The 27,910-nt window shown below is 34.5% G+C and overlaps 1 protein-coding gene across 1 annotated transcript in view; it reads left to right on the top strand.

The window, feature by feature from the left end:
- The window catches only part of LOC145683192 (uncharacterized), an 80,376-nt gene extending 53,681 nt beyond the window's left edge, over positions 1-26,695 (top strand). Inside the window, exons 6-7 of the mRNA XM_081754556.1 lie at positions 4,928-5,114; positions 12,082-26,695. Coding sequence (XP_081610682.1) covers positions 4,928-5,114; positions 12,082-14,248 — 2,354 coding nt within the window. The 3' untranslated portion in view covers positions 14,249-26,695. The remainder of the gene's footprint in view (positions 1-4,927; positions 5,115-12,081) is intronic.
- Positions 26,696-27,910: the final 1,215 nt, after the last annotated feature.

Raw genomic sequence — 27,910 nt, 5'->3', positions numbered from 1 at the left:
TTGAAAAAGGATACATAATGATCTTTTTTTAGTTGTTGCACTGGTCTTCTAAGAAGATTAATAACAACAAAGGCTTCTTTTCTTATATATATACAGGGCCGGTCCAGGATCGTCTGAGGGGGAGTGCACCAACATCCATAGGCGCCGACTTGAAGAAAATATTGTGGGGGGGGCAAACAATGAATAAATATATCATTATATTCAGTCGTTTTATATCAACTGCTTGATGAAGGCCCCTTCTCCCCTCCCCCCACGGACCTCTTTCCGCTGCATCCGCTCCGCTGGGAAATTCACGACCTAAGTCAAATTTGTCTCAAGGCATTAAAACAAATTCAAGTTCAAAATTTGGGAACTTCACTGGAAGTTTACACACCACATTGATCTTCACTTTTCATATCAGTGCTGCCAGTGTTGGTTGAAGCTTCAGTGCTCTATTAAACACAGTTTTGAAAATGATGTTTTCTATCGAATAAGAAGACTGTTCTTAATATTGAATTAAAGGCACGACAAAGTTTACGACAGAAATTCTTGCTCCTCTTTGTTAATTTTTCCTCGACTTTATTATATTGGGGGGGGGGGGGGGCGAGGACCCTACCTTTAAATGTTGAAGGGGCCAAAAGTGTTCTGCCCCCCAAAGTCGGCGCCTATGCCAATATCTACCAAAATAACCAATCACACTGAAACTCTTCAAAGTGACAGGCGACAATATTCTTTACCCCTGAGAACTGATCCATAGAACGGGGGAGGGGGGAGTATTTTAAAAAGGGTCGCAAGTCTTATGCAGGAAAAAATGTTCTCTCCTCGTGGTTTCTGTTTTCTTCCCTACTTGAGAAATGTTATATTGTTTTGCTTGGTGAATACTTTCCCTTCAACCTTTAGAAAATCGACTTAAACTTTTTTTTTTTTTTTTTTTTTTTTTCAAAGCTCTGTCCAAACGGAAACAGGATAGAAGAAAGTTTCGGAAAGTGTTGCTATTTTAACTGGTAGCTTCTCATTTTAGATACTGTATATTTACAACGAAGGGGGTTGCACGTGCACCTTTGCACCCCCCTAAATCAGGCCCTGTATATATATATATATAATGATTGGTAAGATGAGTGTAGGGGGCGCCGAATTCTACTTCGCCCCGGGCGCCGAAATCTCTAGCTACGGCTCTGGACACAAAAGAAATTTCTGAGAAGAGAGTTATTGGAATCCATTCACTCCAGTTTAACACACCAATTGAAGTGCAAAAGAAACCAAAACGAACTCCACCGACATACGTTCGAATAAGTGCTCAATCTATAGAATCCAAAGAAAATGATCAGACCAATGCTACTGTAAACAAACTGAATGAAGAAAGTTTTGTACAACCTCAACTACGTCAATTACAGACAGAAGATAATGCTCCGAAGGATCATGAAAAGAAGTTAAACATTGCTAATCGGGAAGAAAGATTCAAATCAAAAGATGTGAAAACAACTCAGAAACGTGCCGCTACGATCAAACTGCTTCTACCGTCAGAAGAAACAATAACGGGTGACGAAGTACATAACAGAAGAGATCTCGGACATTCAGCGCTACGTAACATACGTAAAAAATGTAAAAAGAAGAAGGATGCTTGGTGAAGGCTTGATAAGTGAGGGAAGGAGAGAAAAAAGAAAAAAAGGAGGAGAATGTTGTAGGGAAATGAAATGGTTGGCAACAAGGAACTTAGGTTTTAACGCCAAGTATGTAATGTTTAAAAGAAGAAGAAATATGTTAGCATGTTGTTTATGGATAATTTAAACTGTAATGGCTAATAAGTTAAGGTGTTAGGAGCTGAGCAATTTATGATAAGATGACGGAATAAGTGATCCTCAGTTTAAGAGAGAGTTTAGTGATTGTAGAAGTGTTATTGGTAATAATAAAGTGTGATATGATCAAAGATTGAATTGTAATTAGAGATATATAATTTAGTTATTGTCCATTGTAAGCCTATAAGCCTAACCAGCACTATAGTTGAATTTTCATCTTTATCAAAAAGGACCGATTTTAAAAGTTTAGCTTATTTATGAATAATAATAAAACAAAATACTCACCTTGGTTTGCGTCTTCTTTTACCCAAATTTTCGGTAAGCGTTATCTGTTTGTTTCTGTTGACAAGGGACAAAAATTCGACGAAAATCGAGATTTCACCATGTTACATTCCTGTTGTTTTCTTCCCGTGTTTCCCGTGGCCCTGCGTATCGTAGTCGCTAACGCTTTCGCCTTTGATGCGAGCGGTCCCTAGTTCGATTCCCGGTGGGGACACTTGGTCAAAAAGGTGTAAGAGCTTTTTAATGCCAACCATCCGAAATGAGGTTTTCCTGAGTTTTCCTCATTTACAGCAGACAAATATCGGGATGGTACCTAATATAATAGTTTCAAGCACTTCCTTCATTCCTCTCCAATTCCCTGGACAGTGTGCTCGCCGAGAGACGTCATCACTCATATATTTGATTGGCTAAAATAGTCGTAGATGCCGAAAGCCCAAAAATTTGATCATAATCCCTGCTTTAAGGTGTTTCCTAAAATTTTTAGTTTACACATCCTGTTACTTCTTTCTTTCTTCTTTGTGTTCAACCGAATCTTTGTTTCCTATAATATTCGACATAAATAATGAAATCAGGCTAAAAATACGATGAACATAATACAACCCACTAATTTTTCGCATTCATTTGATGTGTGGCCACTGCCTAAATCGAGTTGTTTTCTTTTTCGATAACATGTTAGTGAATATTATTGAGAATTATGTTAATGAGTAACGTTTTCATTTCCTGGACAGTATTGATTCCGTGGTTTATCATAGTGGATTATGAAATCCTAGTTACGTAACAAGCCACTATCCTGGTTCTAATAAAATATGATTCATGCATAATTCTCTCAAATTGTGAAGACATCTTGTGAAGTATTGTAACCTTGTTTATTCAATGTTTAGTTTTCATTAGAATTCTTGATAAGCCTCACACTGCTAAATCTTTCTCCGTTGTGTCTAATTTTTTTTTTTTTTTTCTTGTTCATTTTTCTTTTTGCCAGGGCTATTAAAGTATGTATATTTATATTGGCATGTTACCGAGTAAGTGCCTGAAAGGGCTTGATTGTTTCTAAGTAATAATTTTTATAATTGGTCGAATACTTCTTTAGACCAATTGACAATTTTAGTGTTATATTAAATCCGTATTTTTCCACTACCTGTTGCATCCGATACGAAACTTTTGGTTCAACTGGTTAAGCTATCCAATTATTCTGTTGGGTATCTTGATCTTATCCTTCCCTTCTACTTGCGTTTTGCTCTTGTAGATTTTTAATGCTTGTGTTTGTCTTATTAATATATTTAAACTTGATCTCGAGTGACCATTTTGTGTTTCTAAATCTTAATTCCTGTTTCTAAAGTTTGAAAATTAAAGTCTTCCGTTGTAGGGTAGCGTCATGTATTAACGAACACTTGTATACATATTTGCTGTTTTGAAAGATGAGTATTGTAATATCACGAAGCAATATTAAACTTTAGAGTATGGATCCTTTTGGAGGATTCAACCTGAAAGGATGAATATTTAATTTTGTTGAGACTCTGTTTGTAGTTGCTGTCTCCTTTGGTTTAGTGGGTAGGTAGTTCGTGTGGGTCTGGTAGACGTGCTTCGGGTTCGATTCCCGGTGAGAGAGCACAAAAAATTAATTTCATAGTCATAACTCGTTAATCATCCTTCTTTAGACTAGAGGGTATAACTGTGGGAGGACAAACTAATTTTTTTTTCTGAGTTTTTAGTTAGTAAGTGTGTTTGGAGATTTTTCAGTTTCTTTAGAGATTTTTAGAGATAGAGATTTCTTTTATTTAAGTATTATTATTTCTACTTGTTTATTTTGATTACCGTTTGATTTTGGAGATCTAAGAGTTTGATCTCAGTTGTTGAATTGTTTAATTTTCGGTTTTATATATATATAAGTCAATGATATTATATATAGGTTGTTTCAAAATAACACCGACAATGTGTGGCAGATGATTATTCACACAAAGATAAGACAAAAAGTATAGACCAACCCGGGTGCACAAATGTTTCCTTTCGGAGTTACAGGCTGCCGAAAACATGAAAAAATTAATTTTAAACGTCCATAGCTCCAAAACTATAGGACCTACCGTAGTCGGGTCAAGACTTCACTAAGGAGCTAATATGTGCCCAATCCAAATATCCACGTTTCAGAATCCTGCGGTACTTCCGCAACAATTTTTATAGAGAGCCAAACTCGCTGTATAAAAATTGTTGCGGAAGTACCTTAGGATTCTGAAAAATGAATTTTTGGATAGCGCACATATTGAATTTTTGGATAGCGCACCTAAGTGAAGTCTTGACCCGACTACGGTAGGTCCCATAGTTTTGGAGCGAATGACCTTTAAAGTTCATTTCTTCATGTTTTCGGCAGCCTATAACTTCGAAACGTAGCATTTGTGCACCCAGATTGGTATATACTTTTTGCCTTATCTTGGTGTCAGGAATCACCTCCCAAACGTTGTCGGTGTTGTTTTGAAACACTCTTATATTTTTTCGTATTTTTGTCTTAAATTTGTTTGATATGTCAATAGAGAATTATATTTTTATTTTGTAAAGAAACAGAGACTCACTACAAGATGATGTAACACCTTATTTTGTGATAGTTTATTGTTATCTCCTTTTATAAGACAATTACGTTATACATTGCACGAACATTTTTGTAGTGTTATAACATTAACGCAAAGGGATTTTACGAAACACAAATAATTTTTCAAATAAATTGTCGATGGTTTGCAATATTAATAAAATCAAGTTCGTTAGTTAAAAGTTGTGATAATGTAAGAATTAACCAGGTGGGTAATTTTTATTTCTTTGTAATGATAATGGAGGGATACCTGGTATTTTCAAGATAGATGAAATAGTTAATAATTGTTTTGCAGGCTTAACGAGTATGATGCTGTACTACCGATTCTTCCATCCTTCTGGAAAAATTAAGATTTGTAGTCGAAAAAGTAGAGGAGGTATAGAAGCTCTGCCAGACCACAGCCCGTCTTCTGATTCCAATAACACAGGAACTCTGAGATCGCTGAAGCACATCTATAATGCAAAGGATGGAGAACAGTGCAAGTACGTGTTTAGTGTAGTTAATGGAATAAATATTTCAGAAAGGTTAAAGAGTGAGTATGTGTATCAGTGCATGGGATCGAACACGATTATCCTATTTATCATCCCGTTGCGTTAACCATTACGCCATCTTGTCATTTCGTAGACAAGTTACACATTATCTCAGTTCTAATTGGTGTTTTATTTAACCTTTTAAAAGAGGAGTTTTTAAATGCAGGAAATTTTTCAAAAGTGCAAATGAATTTACACTTGGTTTAGAGGGGTTTTTATAACTTGGAACTTAATTCGAATATAATGTCGTATTTATTTATTTATTTATTTATTTATTGTAACAACTACACAACAGACATTCTGCCCATTTATAATGTTCGTTTACATATGGTAAGCGACGTTATTTTTCTTTTTTACAGAAAAAAGTACATAAATTTTTACTGTTTCACTAACTAATTCATCTTAGCAGATTACAAATTGTATTCCTAAATACTTTCAAACATCGAATACATCTATCACTTCACACTTTTCTTCAATATTATTGTGGTAAGAGCTCATTCTCCATAAAGGGGACTTACATAGGGTGTCAGTACGTGCTTTCTTACAGTAAAGGATACTACTTTTGCTCAACCTCGTTTTAGACGTTGGAGCTTGCAGAAATATATTACAACTCAGTTCTATGCAATCGATTTTATTTTACACATACAAGCTAAATCAGTAACGAACTTACGTTGCTCTAATGTTAGTATATTGAGGTTGTTTGCTAGTTCTAGATATGATATGTTCCGAGTGGACTGGGCTCTGCTTAGTTAATACTTTATTTTAGAAAAAAAAAACAAAGTACTGTTTTCGTATAAACATATGTTTAAAGGTCATACTTTCATCTTGCAAAAAGTTTTCTATGTGATACATGCACCTTGATTTACTTACTTGAGTTGCTGACAATTACATTTTTTATCTTGTACCTTTCTCTTCTAACTAGAATATTATTTTTTTAACACTTCACAAATATAAACAGAGTCTTCAGATACTAGCAGAATAGACTAAAGGTAATTTAAATTAATGTGAAAAGCACTATTGTGTACAGGATAAACAACTACTTTTTTTCTTAAATAATGGCGATATGCTATTTCATTTTAGTCATTCTGTATTAATATATATGACAACGTATTCTACATAAAAGGAAAATATTATCTTATTACAAAAAAATAAAATACAATTTAAAAAAATAAAAATGAAAATAAACAATAAATCTGAAAACAAAAATGCCGGAAGTGACGTTTCCACATGTGTCAATAGAAGATCTTTTCTCGTACATTACAAACCCAAGAATGAATGTAAATGATTTATTGAAATCAAAAGTGTTTTCTGCATACGTGTATATATGGTTGAGAGCCAGAGTGAACTCAAGAGATTCGTATGTTAATTCATTTATTTATTTATTTATTTATTTATTTATTTATTTATTTTTGATGTGCAAATTAAATTAAATCGCTGTATTTTTGACTCAGTGAACTAACTTGTATTAGATTAGATCTAAAGCGTCTAGTCTTTCGAAATTATCCATTTATATTAATCAAGTCATTCGTAAAATATCCACAATTACACAAAGATCAATACATCAAACTTGTATCAGGTGTCCTCCGTTGATTAGTCCGTAGACTCGTCACCATTGTACTCAAGGTGTTCCGGGTTCGAATCCAAATGGAGGACAAAGTTTCTCTTAGGTACAAACCGAGTAATTATTCGGATCCCATTTCGAGCTGTAGATTGTGTCCTCCGTAACCCCGCTGTTGCACAAGGACGTTAAGGTCAAACAAACTTATCTTTATCATATGTAATCTAAATAAGTAAAACACATGGATTAAGAAAAGTTTAAACACACAGAAAAAAATCTTTTTAAGACATGGTTTCTGCCAGTCTTTGTTCATCAAACTTAACTCAGTGACCATATTTTAATGAATACCTTTGATAGTTGAAAGATGAGTATACACATATATATATATATATAAAGATGTAGGGGAAACAGCTATTTATTATATAAAGAGCTTATGTTTGTCTCCCGATCTTCATTTGTGTTCAGTAGTTTTTGTTCATTTTCAGTGAATTTTACACTGAGCAACAAAAGTAGTCGAGGAGTGGGTTAAATAAGATTCAAACAAAACACTGCAACATTACATCTTTAAAAGGAAACATCCTCTAAAGTTGTTAATGTATTTCTATGTCTGATGACTATTACGGTGTGACTAGAGACGAAACTTTTTCGCTACAATATTGATGTTTTGTAGCATTAATTATCATAATTTTCGCATTTATGTCGCTTTTATTTTTTTTAAATGTGGCATTTTTTTTTTAATATGGTATTTGTAAACAGTATATTTTTGGTAGTAAGGTATATCTAATACAGTTGATTAGGTGCACATTCTAGCTAATGTATTCATTGAAATGTAGAAATTAATGCAAAAATTTAAACACTTCCTCTAACCTCATCCGTAGTTAAAGGGTAACATGCAGCAAAACATTACTAATTCTTCTTTTAAGTTTGTTCTTGTGTCAGTAATAATCATACTATACTTGGAAAAGAATCTCTTGGCATCAACACTCGAGACTGGCAACCGAATTGAACGTAACGAGCTGAACTTGTAAACTGTTTAACAATGATACACTCTCAACTACCTTATCCTCACTGTTAAAAACTTCAATAACCTTCACCGTAAGGGACCAACAAATCATGAACATTTTCACCACAGAACACAGTCAATGATTTAAACAACAGTTCAGTTTTGTTGATGTCTACATCTTTATGAAGTAAAATGAGAAATGCACTTTTTAGTTATTACTAGCAATAATTAGCAAGAATTCCACTTTTTCGTTTTCATTCGCATTTATCGCAAGTAATGCCGAATTTCTCACAAATTCGCGATAATATAAATGTGATTTCTGGCTCTGAAACGAAAAGTTTGAGATTTCCTAAAACACATACTTTTTTTTTTTTTTTAAACACATATCGCATTAGCGAAAAAGTTTCGTTTCTAGGTATGAGGTAGTGATGGTGTGTGCAAATTTTGTTTATTTCTTTCCAGAGTATTTTTTCGATTATTGATGAATGCAGATAAATTATTTATTATCGACTGACGCTGTGTCAAGGTTATTATTATTATTATTATTATTATTATTATTATTATTATTATTATTATTTATTTCAGTTAAATACATTTCAAAAATTCATCTCTTTCTCATTTTACTTATAACTTCACCTCATGTTGTGTATTAAGTCTTCCTTATGTACCAATTGAGGCTCCCTTATGGTGGTACTTTATTTCACCATTACGATCATCATAAATTTCTATTTCCGGTATCCTGGCTGTTTGGGTCTGTATAGGCTCTTCAATAACTTCTTTCACTCCACCGTTCTTGCTTCTGCACTTTTGCTTATCCCATTACTTTCCCAACCTTATTTTTTTCTACTTCATCGTTCCATCTATTCCGTAGTTTTCCTTAAAGACCTTTTCATGTGTAGGAATTTCTTGATCAGACGTTCTTTTATCTTCGTTTCTATATGTCCGTACCAGTATAGCCTAGATTTTTGTATTTTTTCTGAAACATTTTCCTTCCTGAGTGTCTTCTGATCATATTGATTTCTTATTCCTTCTGTTGATTTTTCTACAGTGCCTTTTTAGAAAAAAGACTACGTAGTGTTACCTCCGGACCCTGGATTTTGCATCGTTCATTTTTTTCTTTCCTATCATCCGTTAAATTCGTGTGTTGTGTGTTGCTAATTTAACTTTGTTTGTTTGTTTGTTTGTTAAAATCCCTTCCATGTTTCTAATTTTACTTTCGCATTTTTTGTTAAAATCCCTACCATATTTCAAGCTTTGGTAAAACTTTTCCGTGAAATGACCAAAGCTTCACTTTCTCTTTGCTTATACGGAAATTGTTAGCTTTTAAAAAATATACGTATAAACAATGTTACTTTCTGAAAGAGGGGATTTGACTAGTGTTAGTGGCTTAATTATTCTTTATCTTAAACTATTCGTAATCAAACCATTCTTCTTATATAAACCTTGATACTTTTAATCGTACCTTTGCTCTTTAATCTTTTTAACAATATTTACCGTTTGAAACTTTCCAATTCATAGACTTATATATTCCTTGTATTCTTTGTCCTTACGACATATAATCTGAATCTTCAATACATCTTCTCCTTTACCCTAACCGGCATAATCATGGGACGTAAAACTCTCTTCAATACATTTTGTTTTATCTTGAGAACCACAGACGATCTAACATTAATCTTAGGTTACAACAGCATGTGCGTTCTTCCGTGACATTTCCTGCCAACACGCTACCCGTTTTACATTTTTTTTTTTAATTTTGTTTCCAAGGGGAAAAGAAATTTTAGTATTATTACATGTTTTCCCTTTGAATTGCTGGGTGTGTTGTAAACTTATATTTATTGATTATATAAAAACGAAAAGTTTAATTTTTATGTTCTGATAATCAGATTCAAGTGATAGGCAATTTCCACTTATAATTTAGAAAAACAATTCTCAAACCACAAATAGTGTAAAGAAACGGAAGTTCTTTATTTTAAAAGAGGGCAGCAAGCTGTTATTGAATATCATATACGTGTAATGCTATACACAATCGTTTGACCTACTGAAAAGGGGAAGGTGAAAGACTATATAAACAGTGGTTTATATAACGGAATCATCTTAGTCTTACTTTATTCATAAGAACTCCTTCGTGGCTAAGTGGTTAGCGTATGCCCCTTTGGCGTGGGGGACCCAGGTTCGATTCCCAGCTGGAGCTCACGTGGTTCGGGTTCCACGTCCATGTCTCATATAGCGTAGCTGCTGAAAGGGACGTTAGGCTCAAAATCATTAGTTTATTCATAGTTTTGAAGCTGACTCATGATGGCTTGCTGAACCTATAATCGTTTTCTCTCTTTCGCAAGTATTATCTACTGGTGGGAGAATGTAGCATCTTTTGAATATGTAGGCCTTAAACTTTTTCTTACCGTGCTCAAAGTCAATGTATCTTGTCTCTTTTTCACTCTGATATAAATGGTCACGTCAGAGCTAATTAGTTGGGTTTTCTCCCGATGTTGCAGGAATGTAATTTTTTAGTTCATTTCAATAATTATGTTCAGGGATTTAGGCGTTGTGAATTTAAAATGACATGCCAGTGAAAAAAGGGGGGAGCGGTTGTTGAAAGTGAAAATTATTTGTTATTATTTAATTCCTTGCATTCATTTGTATTCTATCATGTTTGAAACAATTGCCTCACTATATTACCAGTTAATTGACAAGTAAATGATTTATCACCACAAATGTGGTTTCTACCTTTACAGTTATATTCAGATATAATTTGTCAATTTATTTCAGTCGTTTCACGATGATTACTGTTCAGTTGTAACTCGTAATTATTACACTCAGGGTGTACAAACAAAGATTTTGATTTATCAGAGCTTCTTGTTACAAAGAAAAGTTACCTTTTATTCACTTGCAAAAACAAACTCTGAAAATTCCATCCCGAGAAGGAAGAAGAAAAATTTTATTAATATTACTTTTGGACCATTGGACATAAAGAAATATATAAACAACATGTAAAGGTTAATATATGGAAGGTTAAGGCTTCTTTCTGTTATATTAACTATTGAGTTACTCACTTGTACAAGTTCTAGAAGTTTCTCCCCGAATGTAGGTGTTTCCTTTGGACTGTTGGACATAACGACATGAAACTTGATATTCGGAGAGCGTTTCGCTATAGAGATAAATATGCTATTCATTTGCACAAATTCAATGTGCAGGGTATAGAAGAGAAAAGAGCCGCAGAATGTTTGTGGTAATACATGGGTCATTGCTATTATTTCTTATATTATCATATTCAACGGTCGGAAGATGTCTTCGCTGGAACATATTAGGATAATAACGTACTTAATTTTTTTTTCTTTTGCAATTACACAGTTGATACGTGCGAGAGTGGTTTGATAAGTTACTTGATTTGATATTAAAGGGAACAATTTGAGTTTTTTAACGTATTAAATTTTTCGAGTTAGTCCTCTAGAAGTTCAACGCAATTGCTTAAAGTTTCTCGAGCTTCACGATTCCTTCTCGGAAATGAGTTTCTTCGAGACTTGCAAAATAGAATTTTCGTCCTGCTAGGAATCTGTTGATTTCCGGAAATAGATGGTGCCGGAGGAAGTTAAATCTTGTGAATAGACAGGATGCGGAGTCAGTTCAAATCACAGCTTTGACAATTTGCGATCAGCGACATGGCTTTCTCTCTGTCTTGGAGTGAGTAAACACGGTATCAGTTTTGTGCAAAGTTTATTCATATGGAATTCATTACGCAAAATGAACTGAACCCGTTTAATTGAGATGTTTGTGGCTTCTGTTATCTTGTGGAGTTGCAGTCTTCTGCTGGCTAAAGTCAAATCATAGGCTATATGTATGATTTCAGGTGTCACAGCTCATTTCGGGGCTCTTGGACGTGTTGTATCTTCAATACTTGTTCTGCCACACTTAAATTCATTTACCCAAAGTCAAACACCTTCCTAGGAAGAACATGAGTCACCCAATGTTGGTAAAATTTTTTCAAGAATTTCCTTCGCTGTTTTCCCTTTTAGAGAAAAGAAACTGAACCACATTATAATTTCCAGCTTTCTCCATTTTTCACTCTTACTCGAAACACTTCTGTTTAAGCAATTGACATACAACGCTATTTGAGCAACTATGAAACAAGAAATTATTTTCAGAATGACTTCAGACCACATGTTATTTACATACAGATGATGTCAGCGCCATCTATTAGTATGTGAACTAAGTTACTTATGAAACCGACCTCGTACTTTACTCTTGGACGTTGCTCTTTACTTCATAGTCTTTCACTAATTATTGCATTTGTAAATTTTTTTTGAAACATGGATACATTGTACAGAAGTATTTCTAATTTTGCATCTCTTCGTTGTTTGCAGATTTCGAAACACCGGTTGCCACGACGATTCTCCTGCGGGTGCCAGTGGTTCAATAGATAAGAGGTTGCTGGTAAGCAATATAGTATCTTGCTATCGAAGTAGTCCTTGTTTTGATAATACAGACTCGGATTGGACCAACAAACATACTGATCAGTCGAGGGAGCTGCCCACACTGGCCGCTGAAGAATCCTCAAAATCATCTGCTCATGCGGAAAATATTGCTAAACATTCACCAAACAAAGAGAATGGTTTATCTGAACAGGTGGTTAGTGTTGAAATTTCTCCAGAAAGAAAAGAAAAAGGAGCTTTGAAAGAGGATAACATGGAAGAAGTTGGTTTAAAGCCAGAAAGTGGGATAGAGCCGTCTGGAATTTTTGTGCCTCCACCTGACGCTTCCAGTGAGGATCTTATGAAACAGAAACGAAGAGGAATTTGCCCTTCCGATCCTGATATTGAATTAGCTTTACATGAGTTAAAGGACGACGAAGAGGAGAAAAGTAATATAGAATTACAGCTAACTGTTCCTGACGATGCGAGCGAAGCGTTGTCTGCTCATGATTATGAAAATATGTGTGCAGTCAACATAGCAAGGGAACCATGGGGTCTTCGATCATGGCGTGGTTATTCCGATATTGAGAACTCTTTACATGACGACAGTATATTCAGGGACAGAAGAAGGGACACTTTAAATAGTACAGTGACAACATTAACTTTCACATCACAGTCAACATCCCAGTCACAATCCGTCTCAACATCCGATTATTCCAGTGGTGGTGGGGGCTTTGACGCAGGGGAACCAGCGCCGCCATTACCATGTCGAAGGCCATGCTTTGTCCAACCGCGCACTCGTCAGGATGATTATATCGACTCATTAGCCGATGATTTAGCCAATTGCGAATCGTCGTCAGAATTTTCGTCCCAATCGTCTTCAAATTACCAAGAAGTAGGCCCTACCAATCCGCAGGCGGAAATTCAATTGGCAGAATTTGTTTTTGAACCCAGTGTATTTGTTGCCCAGCCATGCATTGTGGATCAAAATGGCAGCTTCTTCCCGTGCTCTGGTAGACGTATTTTAGACACAATCTTAGAGGAACATGAGGACTCCATTACGAATAGCACGGATACTTTAGATAAGCAACCCCCCAGTCAAAAATCTTCGTTTGCGTGCGGTTCTAATAGCACGTTGGTGGCCACAATCGATGAAATTCGTAACAATTCTCTTTGTAATTTGTATTATTCTTCGTTGTCTGATCTTTCGGATGCTTTTCAACAGGAGTTTGATCTCAGTGTTATCCCAGAAGACGCATGTATTTGGGAAGTACAGAGTGAATGTTCCTTAGATTTGGAAGGTTCTGATGGACTTAGTCCTCCACAGGAAAAGTTCTCTGAATCCGTTAGTAACGAAAGTAAGTCCAGTAGTACCACGAGCCCAAACGCTTCGCAGTTAAGTAGGCATTTATCATATGAGGAAATGATATTTCTCTCGAAACTGAAGAGTTCGTGTTCTCCCGAGCGTAAGGGATCTATGTCACCGGATAAAAGTTACAGTTCTGACGTTTGCAAGGACCCTTTAGCAGAGTCGGTTAGCAGTCCAAATGAAGAAAATGTAGGGAAAAAACACAGACCCCGAAGAAAGTTTTCACTGCTGAGGGAAAGATTCGAACCTCGGAAGCACCAAAGCGCTACCAACGGAAATGTTTCTCTGAACCAAAATAATGAATGTAAAATGATATCTTCTCCGAGTAACGATCCACCAGTAACAGATCAGTCTGAGAATGATCCTTCTTTGCGGCCAGTAGATGAACCAGTAACTCCAGCGGGTAAGTGCAATGGAAGACAATCCCTAAATCACGAGGACAACAAAGTGATCACTTGTGAGAAAGAGAATATACCTGCAATTGCTTTACGAATTAACCAATGGAACAATTTTTTAAGAATGCAAAATGAGTGCAATTCAAGATTTCAGTACCGAGGCATTTCGTCCGCGGAGAATATTTCATCGAGAACTGCGGAAACAGAGGGGACAAAACAGACGAAACCAAATTTTACTCCTTTGAAGGAAAGAAGAAGATTGTTTTTGAGGCAAGTATTGTCACCACCAAAAATACAGAACTGGTCATGTCGAAGCTCTTTACCTGCGAATTCCAAAGTTGTCACTGCATCGTGAAAGGTATTCATTTATAACAATCGTTTGTTTTAAGCATCACTTCTCAGATGATTTCACCATATCAGGTAAAATAATTTTATTACATGCTAACGAAATGATATAAAGTAATAACAAAAATAATCTTACCATAAAATTCTCTAGAACGATGATTTCAGTAATCACTTAGATTTTCAGATGTGTTGAAGCCATTGTTTTTAGAGAGTTTTACGAGTAAGATTATTGTATAATTTTGTATTCACTGCATTATCAGCACTTATAATGTAGAAAGTTTAAAATCGTACATTTGTAGTAGCAGAAAGAGGTATATTTTTCTCGTTATGTAGCGTAAGGTTGAAAGATTTTCATGCCTAAATACGAAAGTTTGTTCTCATTAGTTTGTTGGTCAGATTTTGTCATAGCATTTGGTCACATTCAAAGATGCTTATTTGTGCAGTCCACATTTTTTCCTCACTGTCAAAGAATAGGTTGTCAAATCAATTAGGGTGTCATAGGTTTATATGGTATACTGTTCAAGAATGAAGAGAATCTCGAAAACATTAAATACTATATTGTGCAGAGAAATTACCATATTACCTTTTGATTTCTTCAGTATTTGAATAACAGTGAGGAGAAAGTTTATGAGCATCTGTAAAGAGTGTGTAGAAGTTAAATGGGAAACTAAAAATGTATTTTAGAATTCTCAGTGCCTGATATGTTAACATGTTAACATGGATTTTACTTCGCCATATCATGTATATCCGTCCAGTAACGAAGTTGAATGAATTTGATAGCTCTTTTTTCGTGTTAAAAAATAACTTTTTATATTATATAGGCAAATGAAATACTTATTTTAATTATCGTATTTTGCATTAAGTTTACATTAATTTTTTATGATTTACATACTTGCAACTCCACATAAAAAATCTGAGCAAGTTCGTTTATGTAATTATAAAGGTGCCATTGTTATCATAAAAGAAAGAAAAAAAAAACGTTTCCAACCTAAGTTCGTCCTTGAAATCTCAGTGAAGTATTTTGTAAGCAAATGCGATAAAACAGAAGTTATTTTGTGATATTGTTTTGTTTACTTGTAAATATCTAGTTCCTTGATGTAAGTAGCGTGCGTAGTAACTTCTTTCATAACTGTCACGAGATTGCGTAGTATGCTTGCAGAATTGTGTCTTCCGTAGTTACTGTTTGTAAATGAAATCACGTTAAATACTGTATGAATTTAGAGTACCACTTTTGTGTTTTTCTTGACTGACTTTGTTTAGATGTAGTTTTATATATTTTTGTACAGAGAAGTTTTATATGCTGTTTATGTAAATAGTTTTTTGTAATTCCGTTTTATATACTTTTGTACTTTTGTAAGTAACCTATGTAAAAGTGTCGCAACTTAAATTTTAGGAGAAAGTCCTTTTCAAATGCAGCTGGATGTTTACAAGATTTTCACTTCCTTGCTTGTTCCAATCTGTGTTTGCAATCGGAGGAGGTATATCTTAGACAAGCAGCAAGTTTAGAAAACAGTAATAAAGATGAACCACGTATATTTTGAAATTGAAAGAGTGCGGCCAAGTTTAGCCCCAATTTCATCTTCCCATGAATTTGCCCGAATGTGATTGCAATCGATAGCTTCCGATGCGTAGAACACGCCTGTAAAGGAACCAGAGTGGTCAGATGCACCGTTTCTGAGATATCGAGTTCCAAAGGTGTGGGATGCCACGAGATTAAGGATCGAGGTTGAGATCGACGTGGCACTTTAGTTTATGAAACTCAATCAGAAACGTCCTCATCATCGGAAGCATTTTCAATGCGAAGAGAAACGTTGGGCAGTCGATATCCGGGCACAACAAACTCGTGGTTGTGGCCGTAAGAGAAGTGCGAAATAATGGTAGCCACGTGTAAACAACATCTTACTGTACGTGCTCCAGACTCGCACGTACAGTAGTAGGCAACGATTGCCGCTCTACCTGCCTTCGCCTTGCTCGTCAGCACAAATATGTAGTGCTCGGTTCGATTGCGATATCTCGAATTCATTTTTGCCTTAATCAGAATGGGCTCCGCAACGTCGAAGTCGCTTAAATCAATCTGAACGGGGGAAAAAAAAACAAACAATGAACTTGTTTAACGAGTTTAATACGATACGGAGTTATGTCTGTGACCACTATAACGTGTTAGCTTCACACTTCATACGTACTCTCGAGGCGTGAAGAGGCGACCTCGCAGCTGCGAATCGTTACTGGCGCCATCTTGTGGCATCCCACACCTTGGAACGCGATATCGCAGGAATAGTACAACTGATCATTCTGGCTCCTTCACAGGCGTGCTCAACGCACCGAAAGCTGTTAGTTGCACTCAAGTTCGGCAAATTCATGGGGAGAGGCTAATGGTTTGTTGGCCGCATTCTTTAGTAAAAATTAATTTTTACTTGTATTGTTTATATATGGTTTGGAAGTAATTTTTTTTTCTAAAATGGCAGATATTGTGAAAATAACGGTTGGCATAAGATAAAAGTACTCTTACAACATTATCGCATATTTATAGATAAAGTAATCTTGAAAAGTGCATATTTTGAAAAATAACGTAATTTTAGCACATTACAAAATGAGATTAAATTATATTTTATCCAAATTGCAGATAATAATCTTGAAAAATAAGGAATATTGTGGAAATGTTTTTATTAGTTTATTATTAATTTCTGTAAAAGGCTCAAGATTAATGTACTTGCAACATTCAAAGTATCTACTATTATAGATAGAATCGTTACTATCTCAGTAGAACTTTTTTTGTAGAGGGATTCCTTGTTTTCCGTTTGTAACTCATTTTTGACTTCCAATATCTATCAAACTAAACTAGAAAATGTAAAGTAAAAGCTGGTGTACCTATTTAAATCTTAATTTGTTTGAAACGTGTAATTTCTACAAAGAAATACAATTTGAAGAAAGTAGTGAAGTCAATAATATGACTGCCTTACGAAAGAGTGGCTAAGTAACGTATTATCTTTTCATATAATAAGTGACACAGACAGTAGTAAAGTTTGTGTTTCGTTGTTAAACAGCTATGTAGTACCAACATTCATGTGCTGCTATAAACAGCTTTCATAAGCAGGTATGTTCTGCTCTCGAAAGGGTTTTAAGTCCCTTAATACACGGTTATGGATTCATTGTTTCTGTATGAAATACTAGAAATACTAGACTAAAGAAGGAATCCACATTTAAATGTTAAAGGCAATGAAACATTTCTCTACGTCGTAAAAAAAATCTAGTAGAGTATAGTTTTCCAGTATTAAAATTATCGGGATCGAGTGATTAATAAATCGTGAAGAGAGTCATTTACTGTAATTTATTGCTAAGCTTTACAAGCTGTGCTTACAGTGCAATATATAAAACATTTCCATTTTTTAAAAATATTATTGTGTAGATATCATTTGCAATATATTTTAACATTCTTGTACGACTTAAAAGCGGTTATCTTGTGCCATTTTGTAGTTCAGTTGAATAGTAATGCGAAGTAGTTAATCATGTGCAGTAGAATTTCGACTAATGAAGATATAATTCGCACTCGAATAAGAATAACTCAGACTTGTGTCTTTTATTGGATAATTTTAGTCACCAGAAAGCTTGATTATGTTTTGTTTAGTTTTGGTGTTTCAGGAGTAAAGACGTTCTATTATTATCGTAATCCTGTATCTGTGTTCTGCAACTTGCAATAAATATAAAGGAAAACTGGGAAAGCACCTTAAAATACAGTTTTCATATGTATTTCCGGTCAGTCTTCTCTGGACTGTGTTGTAGCTAAACTTGATTCAAACTTGAGACTTGTTAAAACTTGATTGCTAAAAGTTATACTTTAAAACTGAATAATGACGTGAATAAGTTCTATGTAAAGATACGAAGACTATTATTTTTCAACTTCTGTTAAACTGCCATAGAAGAACCATGTGAGGTGACGAAACGGGGATAAAACGAAGTTTTTTTATTGGACGTCGTCCATCCGCACACCGATACAGTGCAATTCAATCATTGTGGTGTAGCAAGCATTAAAACATCTACTGCGCTTGCCAAGTGTGAAGTATGTGATTTAATGCGATTTCTCGATGTGGCTGCTAAATTCCCTAAAATTCCTAGATCAGATGCTTCAGAAATCGTGATTTATGGCTTCCACAAACTGCATGATTCACAGGTTCATCAAGGATGTCTGGTGCTACAGATTTCTACTTTTGCCTGCTCTTGTCGTGGTTAAGTCCTTGTGCACACAGCAATTACTTACACGAGAGGGGACCCAAAAATTACCGAAATTTTCTGAGAAAAAACATAAACTTTATTTTTTTAAATACAACTTTAGTCACCCTTATAGTATTCTCCATTAGTACTAATGCAGACGTTCAGTCCATTGTTGGAAGCAGCTTGCAAATTGGGCCTCTTTGATACCTCCTATCGCCGTCATAAAGCAAGCCAGGTGGTTTCCATTGACTTGACTGTTGTTTAGTTTCTGGATCGTACCCGTAGCATCATGATTCGTCGCCTGTGATGATTTTATTGAAAAACTCGGGGTTGTCTGTAACTGCGTTCATCCCTGCACGACAGGCTTCCACGCGACGATCCCTTTGCTCTTCGATCACGAGTCTGGGCACAAACTTAGCAGCCACTCGTCGCATTCACAAATAGTCGTGCAAAATGCGCTGAAGGGAGTTCTAGGATAACCTGGATAAGACTTCGGCTTGGTTAATAGTTCTGCGTTGATCTTTCCTGATGAGATCACGGATCAACCAGAACGGAACTTACCTTCAGTGGTCATTTTCCCTCTTCTAAACCGAGCAAACCATTCGTATACTTGCGTTTTACTGAGAGTATGCTCTTTGTGTCACACATGTACTACATACACACACACACACTCAGAACTGCCAGAGAAACTACACAACATCGTTGTCGGTTGACGCTATTTGGCATATTGACTCAGGAGAGCTCCTCTCAGCGCCTTAACGGCGTAACCTCGTACTACAAATACACGATGCGCAGGAGTACGATTTCGATTATTTTTGGATCCTCCCTCGCAAAGTTCCCGCCGTAATTCGTATTCGTTCTTTATGAATTGAGATTATATTATGCCCTTCAATTTTATGTAGTTTACATTTAGGGCGGTCGCTTCGATTGCATTCAATACGTCTTCACGCGTACTAGTCTCCACAATCAGTTAATCGTAATTTGACGGTTGGCGTTGAGAATGGGCGACTTCCAATAAACACCTATCTAATTCTTGTTTCTTATCTTACGTGGTTCTTTTCTATAGCTTAACAGAGATTGGAAAACTAAAAAATAGCCCTCGTATTTTGTGAACGAGTCGACTATACAGATAAAAGTATATAGAAACATAATGTAGGGTTCTAACTTCGATACGTGTCATCTCATACTTAATTTTTCCTGGGATCACAAATGTTCTTTTGTGTACAAACCTATACATGAGTCGGTAAAATGAAGCAAGAAAAACGTTTATGTAAAACAGAAACTAAAATTTCGCAAAGATGAATGGTTGTTTATATATTTTAGGTGTATATTTTGCCCCCTCTATTATTAGACATGGCTTTTTCTTTATTATTGAAGTGTTTTCTGCCAGCTATGTATTTTGCCTATCTTAAATGTTAGCTCTGTTCCCAGATGTATTGTTTCCAAAATACAGTTATTAACATCATTATCTTTATTTTAGGTCGTCACCCGTCTTTAGTATTTTGCTTTCCTTCTTTTAGATATTACGCATATTAATGTAAGAAAGAACATTATATTGTTGAATTTCGCTACAAAGTTTTTTAGAACACTGTTTTTACGATTAGTGTCACATTTATGACAATTAGTATACATTGTACGAAATTATTTCTACGAATAAGATAACAGGATGAGTTGCGTTAGGAAGCTAAGATAGTTATGTTATTTGTCTTCTTTCATGAAACACCAAACTTTTAAATTATGTACTGTATATTCATAATATATACATGTGTGTTATTTGCAAAGTGGGAAATAATTTCATTTCTGTTTTGCGTGTAAGAGGAACAAAGCTGGATAAAATATATGGAATAATGATTATGTATGCAGATTAATAATTAGGAATTGTTAAAATTCTTATGTATTTCCATGATTCGTGTAGACTTTCAAACCAAACTCATTGACTGCTTTTCAAGAAAATTGCAGAAAAAAAAGCTTGGAAAAGGTTTAAGGAAGCCAATTTAAAGGAAATAATAGTAAAAAAGCGAAGTACATAAGTTAACGTAGTTTTTAAAAATATTAAAGGTGAAACTGCCGTATTCACGCGATTCCAAGACGCAGTTTTTTTTGTCGATTTTTTTGCCTCCAAAATCAAGGGGCGTCTTAGATTTGAGTTATGTAAATTTAGGTCAGATTAGATGGAGTTTTGCCAAAAATTGCTAATCCCGTTAGTAACGATTCTCTAAAGAATGTATATTTTGTAAGTACGAATAGAACGCAGAACTAAAATTGTGTATTTTACGCGAAATAAAAATCCTTTAAAATTAGCCTGCAAACCAGTGGCAAATTGAATTGAAAAAGCCTTTATTCAAGCGGGCGAGGTTCAGCATATTGCTGCTCTACCACCTAACCCTTGTCAAGGAAGTACATTGAGTTATTAAAAAAAAAAAAAAAAAAAAAAAAAAAATCAATTGAATTAAAAGATACGGTTATATACAACAAATGAAAGAGATGAATCATTCTTGTGAATTTACGACAGCGGAGATTGTCCCTTCCCCTCGCACATACCGTGGCTGGCTGTGTTTGTACATACTGGTATAATATGATAATATGATACCGATAATCGATTGCTGTAAAACTGACGCAAGTAAGTGTTGTACCGTAATCACATTAGAGGGAGAAAAAAGCAGATGCACGTGAGTATACCGTAATTCCAGCAGTATCTTCAATGTTTCTTTATTTTCCCATAATATTATTTGTTTTCCCATGTTTATTAATCTTTTTTTTTTTTTTTTTTTATTCTTTAAAATCATTGCATGTAGGTGTTATTTAGGGTGCGTCTTACATTTGAGGACGCCTTAGATTCGCGTAAATACGGTACTTCCAGGTAATTAGTGTTCGAGTATTTAAAATCTACAAGTGAACGTGAAACAATTTCCTACTTTGCGGATAATATGTGGGGTAAAAAATAGTGCCACTATATTGAGTATTTCACTTCATATAACGTTATATATATGTGTATTGTTTTGAATGTATTTTGAGCAACAACAAATTGTTCCGTAACGACTTTACTGTACAGACTGATAATGCATTATTCCTGTAAATTCATATGCTTTTGTGTGCCAAAGGAAAATGCGCCTTAAATGTTCTATCTTACTAACAATTTGCCATAACAATCATGTACATATGATTAACAAAGTGTGTCATACATATATATATTATAGCTAGCGCACGCAGTATTTTAATTAACCAAAAGAAATTGTAATATCACAGGAACAAACATAACATAAAGAAGTGAAAGAAGAGTATATTAACTCTAATGTATTCATATTAAAATATTTTTCTATATATGTATTTAGTTGCCAGCAAGGGTACGTAGTAGTAGTGATAATGCTTCTAATAATGAAAAAAAATAATATAATAATTATTTGAAGTAAAAATCACAGAATTCTTCCTCGTTCATGTCTTTTCAAAATAAGTAAAAGAAAAGATAATATAAACATTCGGAGAACATAGTCAAGAATAGTGGAAGTTCTATGGAATATAAGTGGGAAAAGTTTTGAACAGTTTATTTTTAACTGAGAAATGTGCTATGAAGCTAATATAAAAATTTAGAGAACTTAGTACCTTAGAAAATAGATGTATATACCCTAGAATATAGTACGTAAGTCATAATATAGCTTTTAGCTGAAAATAATCTTAGAAAAAAACTATTTTATTTCCTAGTACTTCTTATATTCTAGGCCTCTCTGCTCTCCAACTTTTTGTGACATATTTCTCAACCACAATTAACTTATGCAAAACTCTTCCAGATCTGTTTTGTCGTACTTCCCCTGGTTCAGGGTACTGTGTTCTCCAAATTTCTACATTACCTCTATGACATATTTGTCAGTTGAGAATACTTTGTCTGAAACTCTTCGTACTTCCTGTGTTGTGGGCTACTATGGTCTTCAAAGTTTTATGCTTGTAACATTTCTCAACTGAAAATAACTGTCCAGAACTTACTTTTTTTATTATTTCGCAGTACTTTCTATGTTCGCATGTATTCCTCAGATTTTAATAATAATAGTAATAATAATAAATAATAATAATAGTAAAAGAAATGACGAGGACGAAACGACCTAATACCGTAATTTAAGGCCAGTTTCTCTTGAAAGCACCATTAATTAACGTATAGAAAAGTATGGGTGTTAATTATGTTGTGGTATCAGCAATAGAATGTTTCATTTGAGGTTAACTCCGGAAGTCAGCACAATTCTTTTATGTAGGTTTTTCTAAAATTAGGAAGAAAGAGTGTTTGAATTCTCGGACAAAAAAGAAAAAGAAGACAAAGTTATTGACCATCGAATTTGCCCTACTTTAATTTTTGTTTCCAAAATAACAAAAATAAAAGATCCTCTTTAAGTATAAGGAATATTGCATTGTTATTATTTGATGTATTATGTTCTGTAAAAAAGTAATTAATCTCTAAAACAAATCAGATATTTCTTGGAACATAATCCATTTTTTTGTAGATTATAATTATTCGTTTTTTTTTAAAAAAAATATTTTCCCCAAAATTAACTTCAAAGAGTTTGAATGATTGAAAGTAATAACAATAATAATAGTTACTACTTCGTATTGACTATTGTGAGAGAAATTTTCGTACGGCCCCATTTCCTGACCTTTTCTTTTATTATTAGCCTACTGCAAATACCGTATTCCGCTTCTAAATGATATATCTTTAAGTGAAATTTGTTATGTGCTGGAATTACTAAATATATTAAGGAAAGAAGTAGATTTGTGAAATAACTTAGTATACTAGTTTGACTTACATGTGTTTATATCGTACAAAATATTACTTGGATTTTGTACTGACCTCAATTTGTTACTCAGTTTTCTTATCAATTTGTTCAGTAATTTTTATCGTGTGCACACGGTTTATCATGGAGGTGTATAATGTCATTGTTCTGGAAAGTCAAAACTAACGATAGTTAATGCCCATAACTCAATTGTCTCAGTGTTATTGTTTTACTACTGTGACACCGTTATACATGGATTCATACTGAAAGAAGAAGTGGCAAAACTACCTAACTTTAAAATGTATATCTCACTAAGATAAGGTCCCTGTGGATTCTGTTATACAGTATTCAAAATAATGGAAAACACATATGACTGTCAGAAATTGGGCTTCAAGCCGTGTAGTGTTCTTTGAAAGTTCTGTAAAATAAAATGGTCATTATTGTTGAGACTTTTCACCATTGCATAGTTTAACGTCTATCGCATATAGTGGTCAGTCTTAGATATACAAATCACTTTGCTTCGGCTTAATTTCTAAGCGCTAGACTGTCAAGGTGCCCAATATTTTTTCAAAGAAAATTCACATTATTCAAAGAGAAATTCGGATCATTTTCAAAGTAGCTAAAGTCAAACTTTAGAAAACGTAGCACTCTAAAATACAGTGAGTACTGTGAAATAAGAGTTTTGTGTATCTTTCTAGCTTAGATATATAAAACTGTTGTCATAATATGACAATATTTAAAACCTGCGAAGAATTTTTAGTGACTTGTTATTTCTAGCATGTACTAGACGCGATCTCTTCCTTAGGTTTCCAATTGCCTCACGTTAACATATCTCCACATTGATAATTATTATTATAATCGAACCTAGAACTACTGCACTAACCATTACATTACACTGTCACATGACCATAGATATTCTGTCATAATTGACAGGTCAGTTTCCGAAAACTGGGAGCTTCCATGTACTATGGTCTTCTTCATCTTGACGTACCGAATATCCATTTTAATACATCCAGTAAATTTAACTTTTTTTTTTTTCCTTTTTTTCCTGTCATATCATCTATCGCATTCTCAGGATGTAGATTCCTCTTAGACAATATCCTACTCACTTTCTCTTTTTAATTAATATTGTTATTCATTCTTTTAGTAATCTTAACATTTCCTCAGTTATGTTCGACTATGAAGTTTTCTTTCTTCTCGACACTTACATTTTGAAAGCTTCTAATTGTTTTTCATCGCTTTTGCATGGTGTCCATGGGTTTGACCTATAGAATACAATATTCTACACGACACTAAGTTTTAAATTATTTATTCAAGTTTCTGCAAAATATATTCTCTTTATTATTTCTTTCACCGTTCCTATCCGTGTTGTAATTTCGCATTTTCAGTTATATTTTACTAAATTTGCTTCCTAGGTACGTAAAATAGCCACTTTTATTTTCTTCTCTGATACAGATCGCTTTGTTCCAGTTTCCACCGTTTTGTCATACTAACATTCTTTTCATTCCATATTCTTCACAACTTCAATTTTTCTAACATATATATATATGTATTGTTCGGATTCCACATCAAGCACCATATTATCTGCAAGCCGTATAGATGTAATCCTTCGTCCTCCTGCTGAAGTGGCGCCCTCCGTGTGGATGCCTTTCTTTACTGTATCTTCTAGATGTTAGGTAACGTCGGTGAACTGTGGGACTCCTCTGTGTAATTTGTGTAATTTTCCTTTCAGTCACTCTGTACACTGTCATTTTGTTCCTTGTTCTGACTCTTATATCTTGTTGAATCTGAATACTGCACGACTCTTATACGTTAGTGAATCTGCATACTGCTCGACTTATACGTTGGTGAATGTGAATATTGCAAGACTTTTATACGTTGGTGAATGTGAATACTGCACGACTTTTATATGTTGGTGAATGTAAATACTGCACGACTTTTATCTGTTGGTGAATCTCAATGCTGCACGACTCATACGTTGGTGAATGTGTATACTGCACGACTTATACGTTGGTGAATGCGAATACTGCACGACTCTTATACGTTGGTGAATCTGAATACTGCACGACTTTTATATGTTGGTAAATCTGAATACTGCACACTGTAGCTTTGGAACTACGTATGACTTAAATAAAAATAAAATATGACCAAAGTAAATACTTATTAACATGTTTGTGTTACATTTTTGGCAATACATTATTGTCCTCATCAGACACGTTATGAAAGTCCAATCTAAGGTTACAGCTTTCGTATTTCAAAAAATGAGAAACCACTTCTAACAACTGAAACAATGAAAGGAAGGGTCTTGCTTAGAAGTGTCTCTCTTTTCATTTTCTAAAATATAACAGGTGTACCCTTAGAATTTATAGGTATTCCACTGTAAGGTAGCCCCAGAAATTGTTGTGTAAGAAAGGTAGGTGGAGAGGAAACAAAATTTGTATATGACATACTTGAATATGCAAGAAATTAAATGAGATTCTCCAAAGGTGCTGGAAATATCCTGCTCCAGTTTTTAAGCACATTTAACAGGACGATGAAAGTTTGAGACTATGACATTTAAAGGGACGTTGACATGAGACTTAGTGGAACCACTAATCCAAAAGTTGTTTCACAGAATAGACTGAAAACAAACTTGCTATCTTGTGTCAGACACTTCAATGCAAACAACAAATGCGCCAACAACAACTTGCAAAATTGCCACACTTGCTCAACGGCTACGGAGTCAGTGATGCTAACGCCTCACTCTTCTTATGGAAAACAGTTAATTCTGACTGTTTTTTTTTATTTTTTTTATCAGTGAAATGTGTACTCAATGACTATTTTTTTCGGGACTTCCTTTAATTTGGACTTTCATATTGTGTCTGATGAAAGTAGTGACTGTAACACAGATTAATAATAATAGACGTCTTTTTTTGGTCAGATTCTGTTTTTATTCAAGCTGCTAACACACGTGTAACTTGATCATGTATTAGTCTTAGTTATATAGAGCACAGGATAAAAATCACATGCCGAGAGCTGTATTCAGTCTGTTTCATGGTATTTGCTGTGATCTAAACATTCTCTAAAAGGTTTTTATTGTACAGTTATTTAAAGAAAAGGTAACATGTATCGAATTTTACTTCATTTTTTTTTTTAAAGAAAGTGTAACATTACCTCGCATACACTGTCAAAGTAAATACATAATGGAGATTTGATTATTTGTAAATTGATTATAGGTAGAAATAAAGTCTGAGGAAAATAGAAAGGAGAGAAACAAATTGCTGAGATTATATAAATACGTGTAGTAAAACTTGCATAACTCAATCTTCTATGTACCTTAACGAATAATATAATGGAAGAAAAAAAAAATGCCCAAAGAATCCTTTCCAACCTGAGTCTGTGATTACGTTTCCTATTTTGCTGTGAAAAGTAAATTGAATGTAGCGTTGCCTGTGATTATATAAATATTTTGTATTAATAGAGAACACAAAATAAACCCAGTATTTTGAATGTAATTCTGTTTTTATTTTTAAATGATAAGTTCTTGCAACCTTTTCTCATAATTTGCCCTATTACCGTCAGCCAAGAATGCATTGTTCTTTACTCCTGTCTTTGTTAATAAATCTCAATATTGTTACTACTGATATTACAGAATGAGCCATAATTCACGAAGGAGTTGCAACACGTAATATTTTCGATGGGAATAAGATTAATGTTAACGTTTCTTGTGATCGCCGTAGTAGAAGTATAGGGTAAATGTTATAAACACCATTTGCTTTCTTATTTTACAAATTACATGAAGTAGACGACCAGGTAGTGCGAGATAGAACAATTCGCTGTTACGTTGGGAAAACCAGAGATCAATCGTCTGAGCACAAAATCCGTATCGCAGCAGTTTCATGTAAGGGATGCACCATACAAACGGCGATATTTTAATCAAACAATTCATTTCTGGTGGATAATTACCGAATACTCTTTCAAATACTTAAAAATTATGATAACCATAAAATATTATTTCCTGTGAAGTGTGTGTGATTTCTACTCCATTCCGTTTCCTTAAAATACAAATGCTATATTTCCCACTCGCCCCAACTACTTCCTCTCTCATCTATACTGTACTCTTTAGCATCCAGCACTTCGGATGGTTAATTACTTCCGGTTGAACAAAAGTTTATCTGAATCTACTCGTTTGTCCTCATGTACACTTGCCTAGAGGCCATACTCTTCAACGTATCTGAATCATTTTTAAACTTAAAGATTTTCATGATATACTCCAGAGGAAGTTTTCGAATTTTCTTGCTACCTTTAAAATAAGGGTACTTTACTCGAGGATGAAAATTTTAAAAAATGTTTTTTTTTTCTTTCTGCAAAAAAATGACAACTATTTTCTTTCGTTTATACAGGGTGGCGCAGGAAAACAGAAACATTTTAATTGACGTAAAATGCACTAATCAACCCAGGAAAAAATACATCTAATGATTCATATGCATCTAGAGAGTATGCCATCAACGATGACTTTAGCTATAGCGCTTACATGTCGCTTTATTTCCTGAAAATGATATCGGAAAGATGTACCTCATCTCGGCATACACTTTATGGTGCGTGTACTGTATGTCTTGGAAATTCGCTGGAATGCTCAGTGCATTACGTGTTCAGGAACGCCAGTGAGTCCTTTAACCGTCAGTTTCAGTTCAACGATGTTTGCAGGGCGTGTACCATGCTCTGTTTTC

Source organism: Thermobia domestica, chromosome 1 (assembly GCF_964235325.1).
Source record: "Thermobia domestica chromosome 1, izTheDome1.hap1.1, whole genome shotgun sequence".
Taxonomy (NCBI): Eukaryota; Metazoa; Arthropoda; class Insecta; order Zygentoma; family Lepismatidae; genus Thermobia; species Thermobia domestica.
Note: the sequence above shows the minus strand (reverse complement) of the source record. Positions and strands in the feature narration are given on the sequence as shown.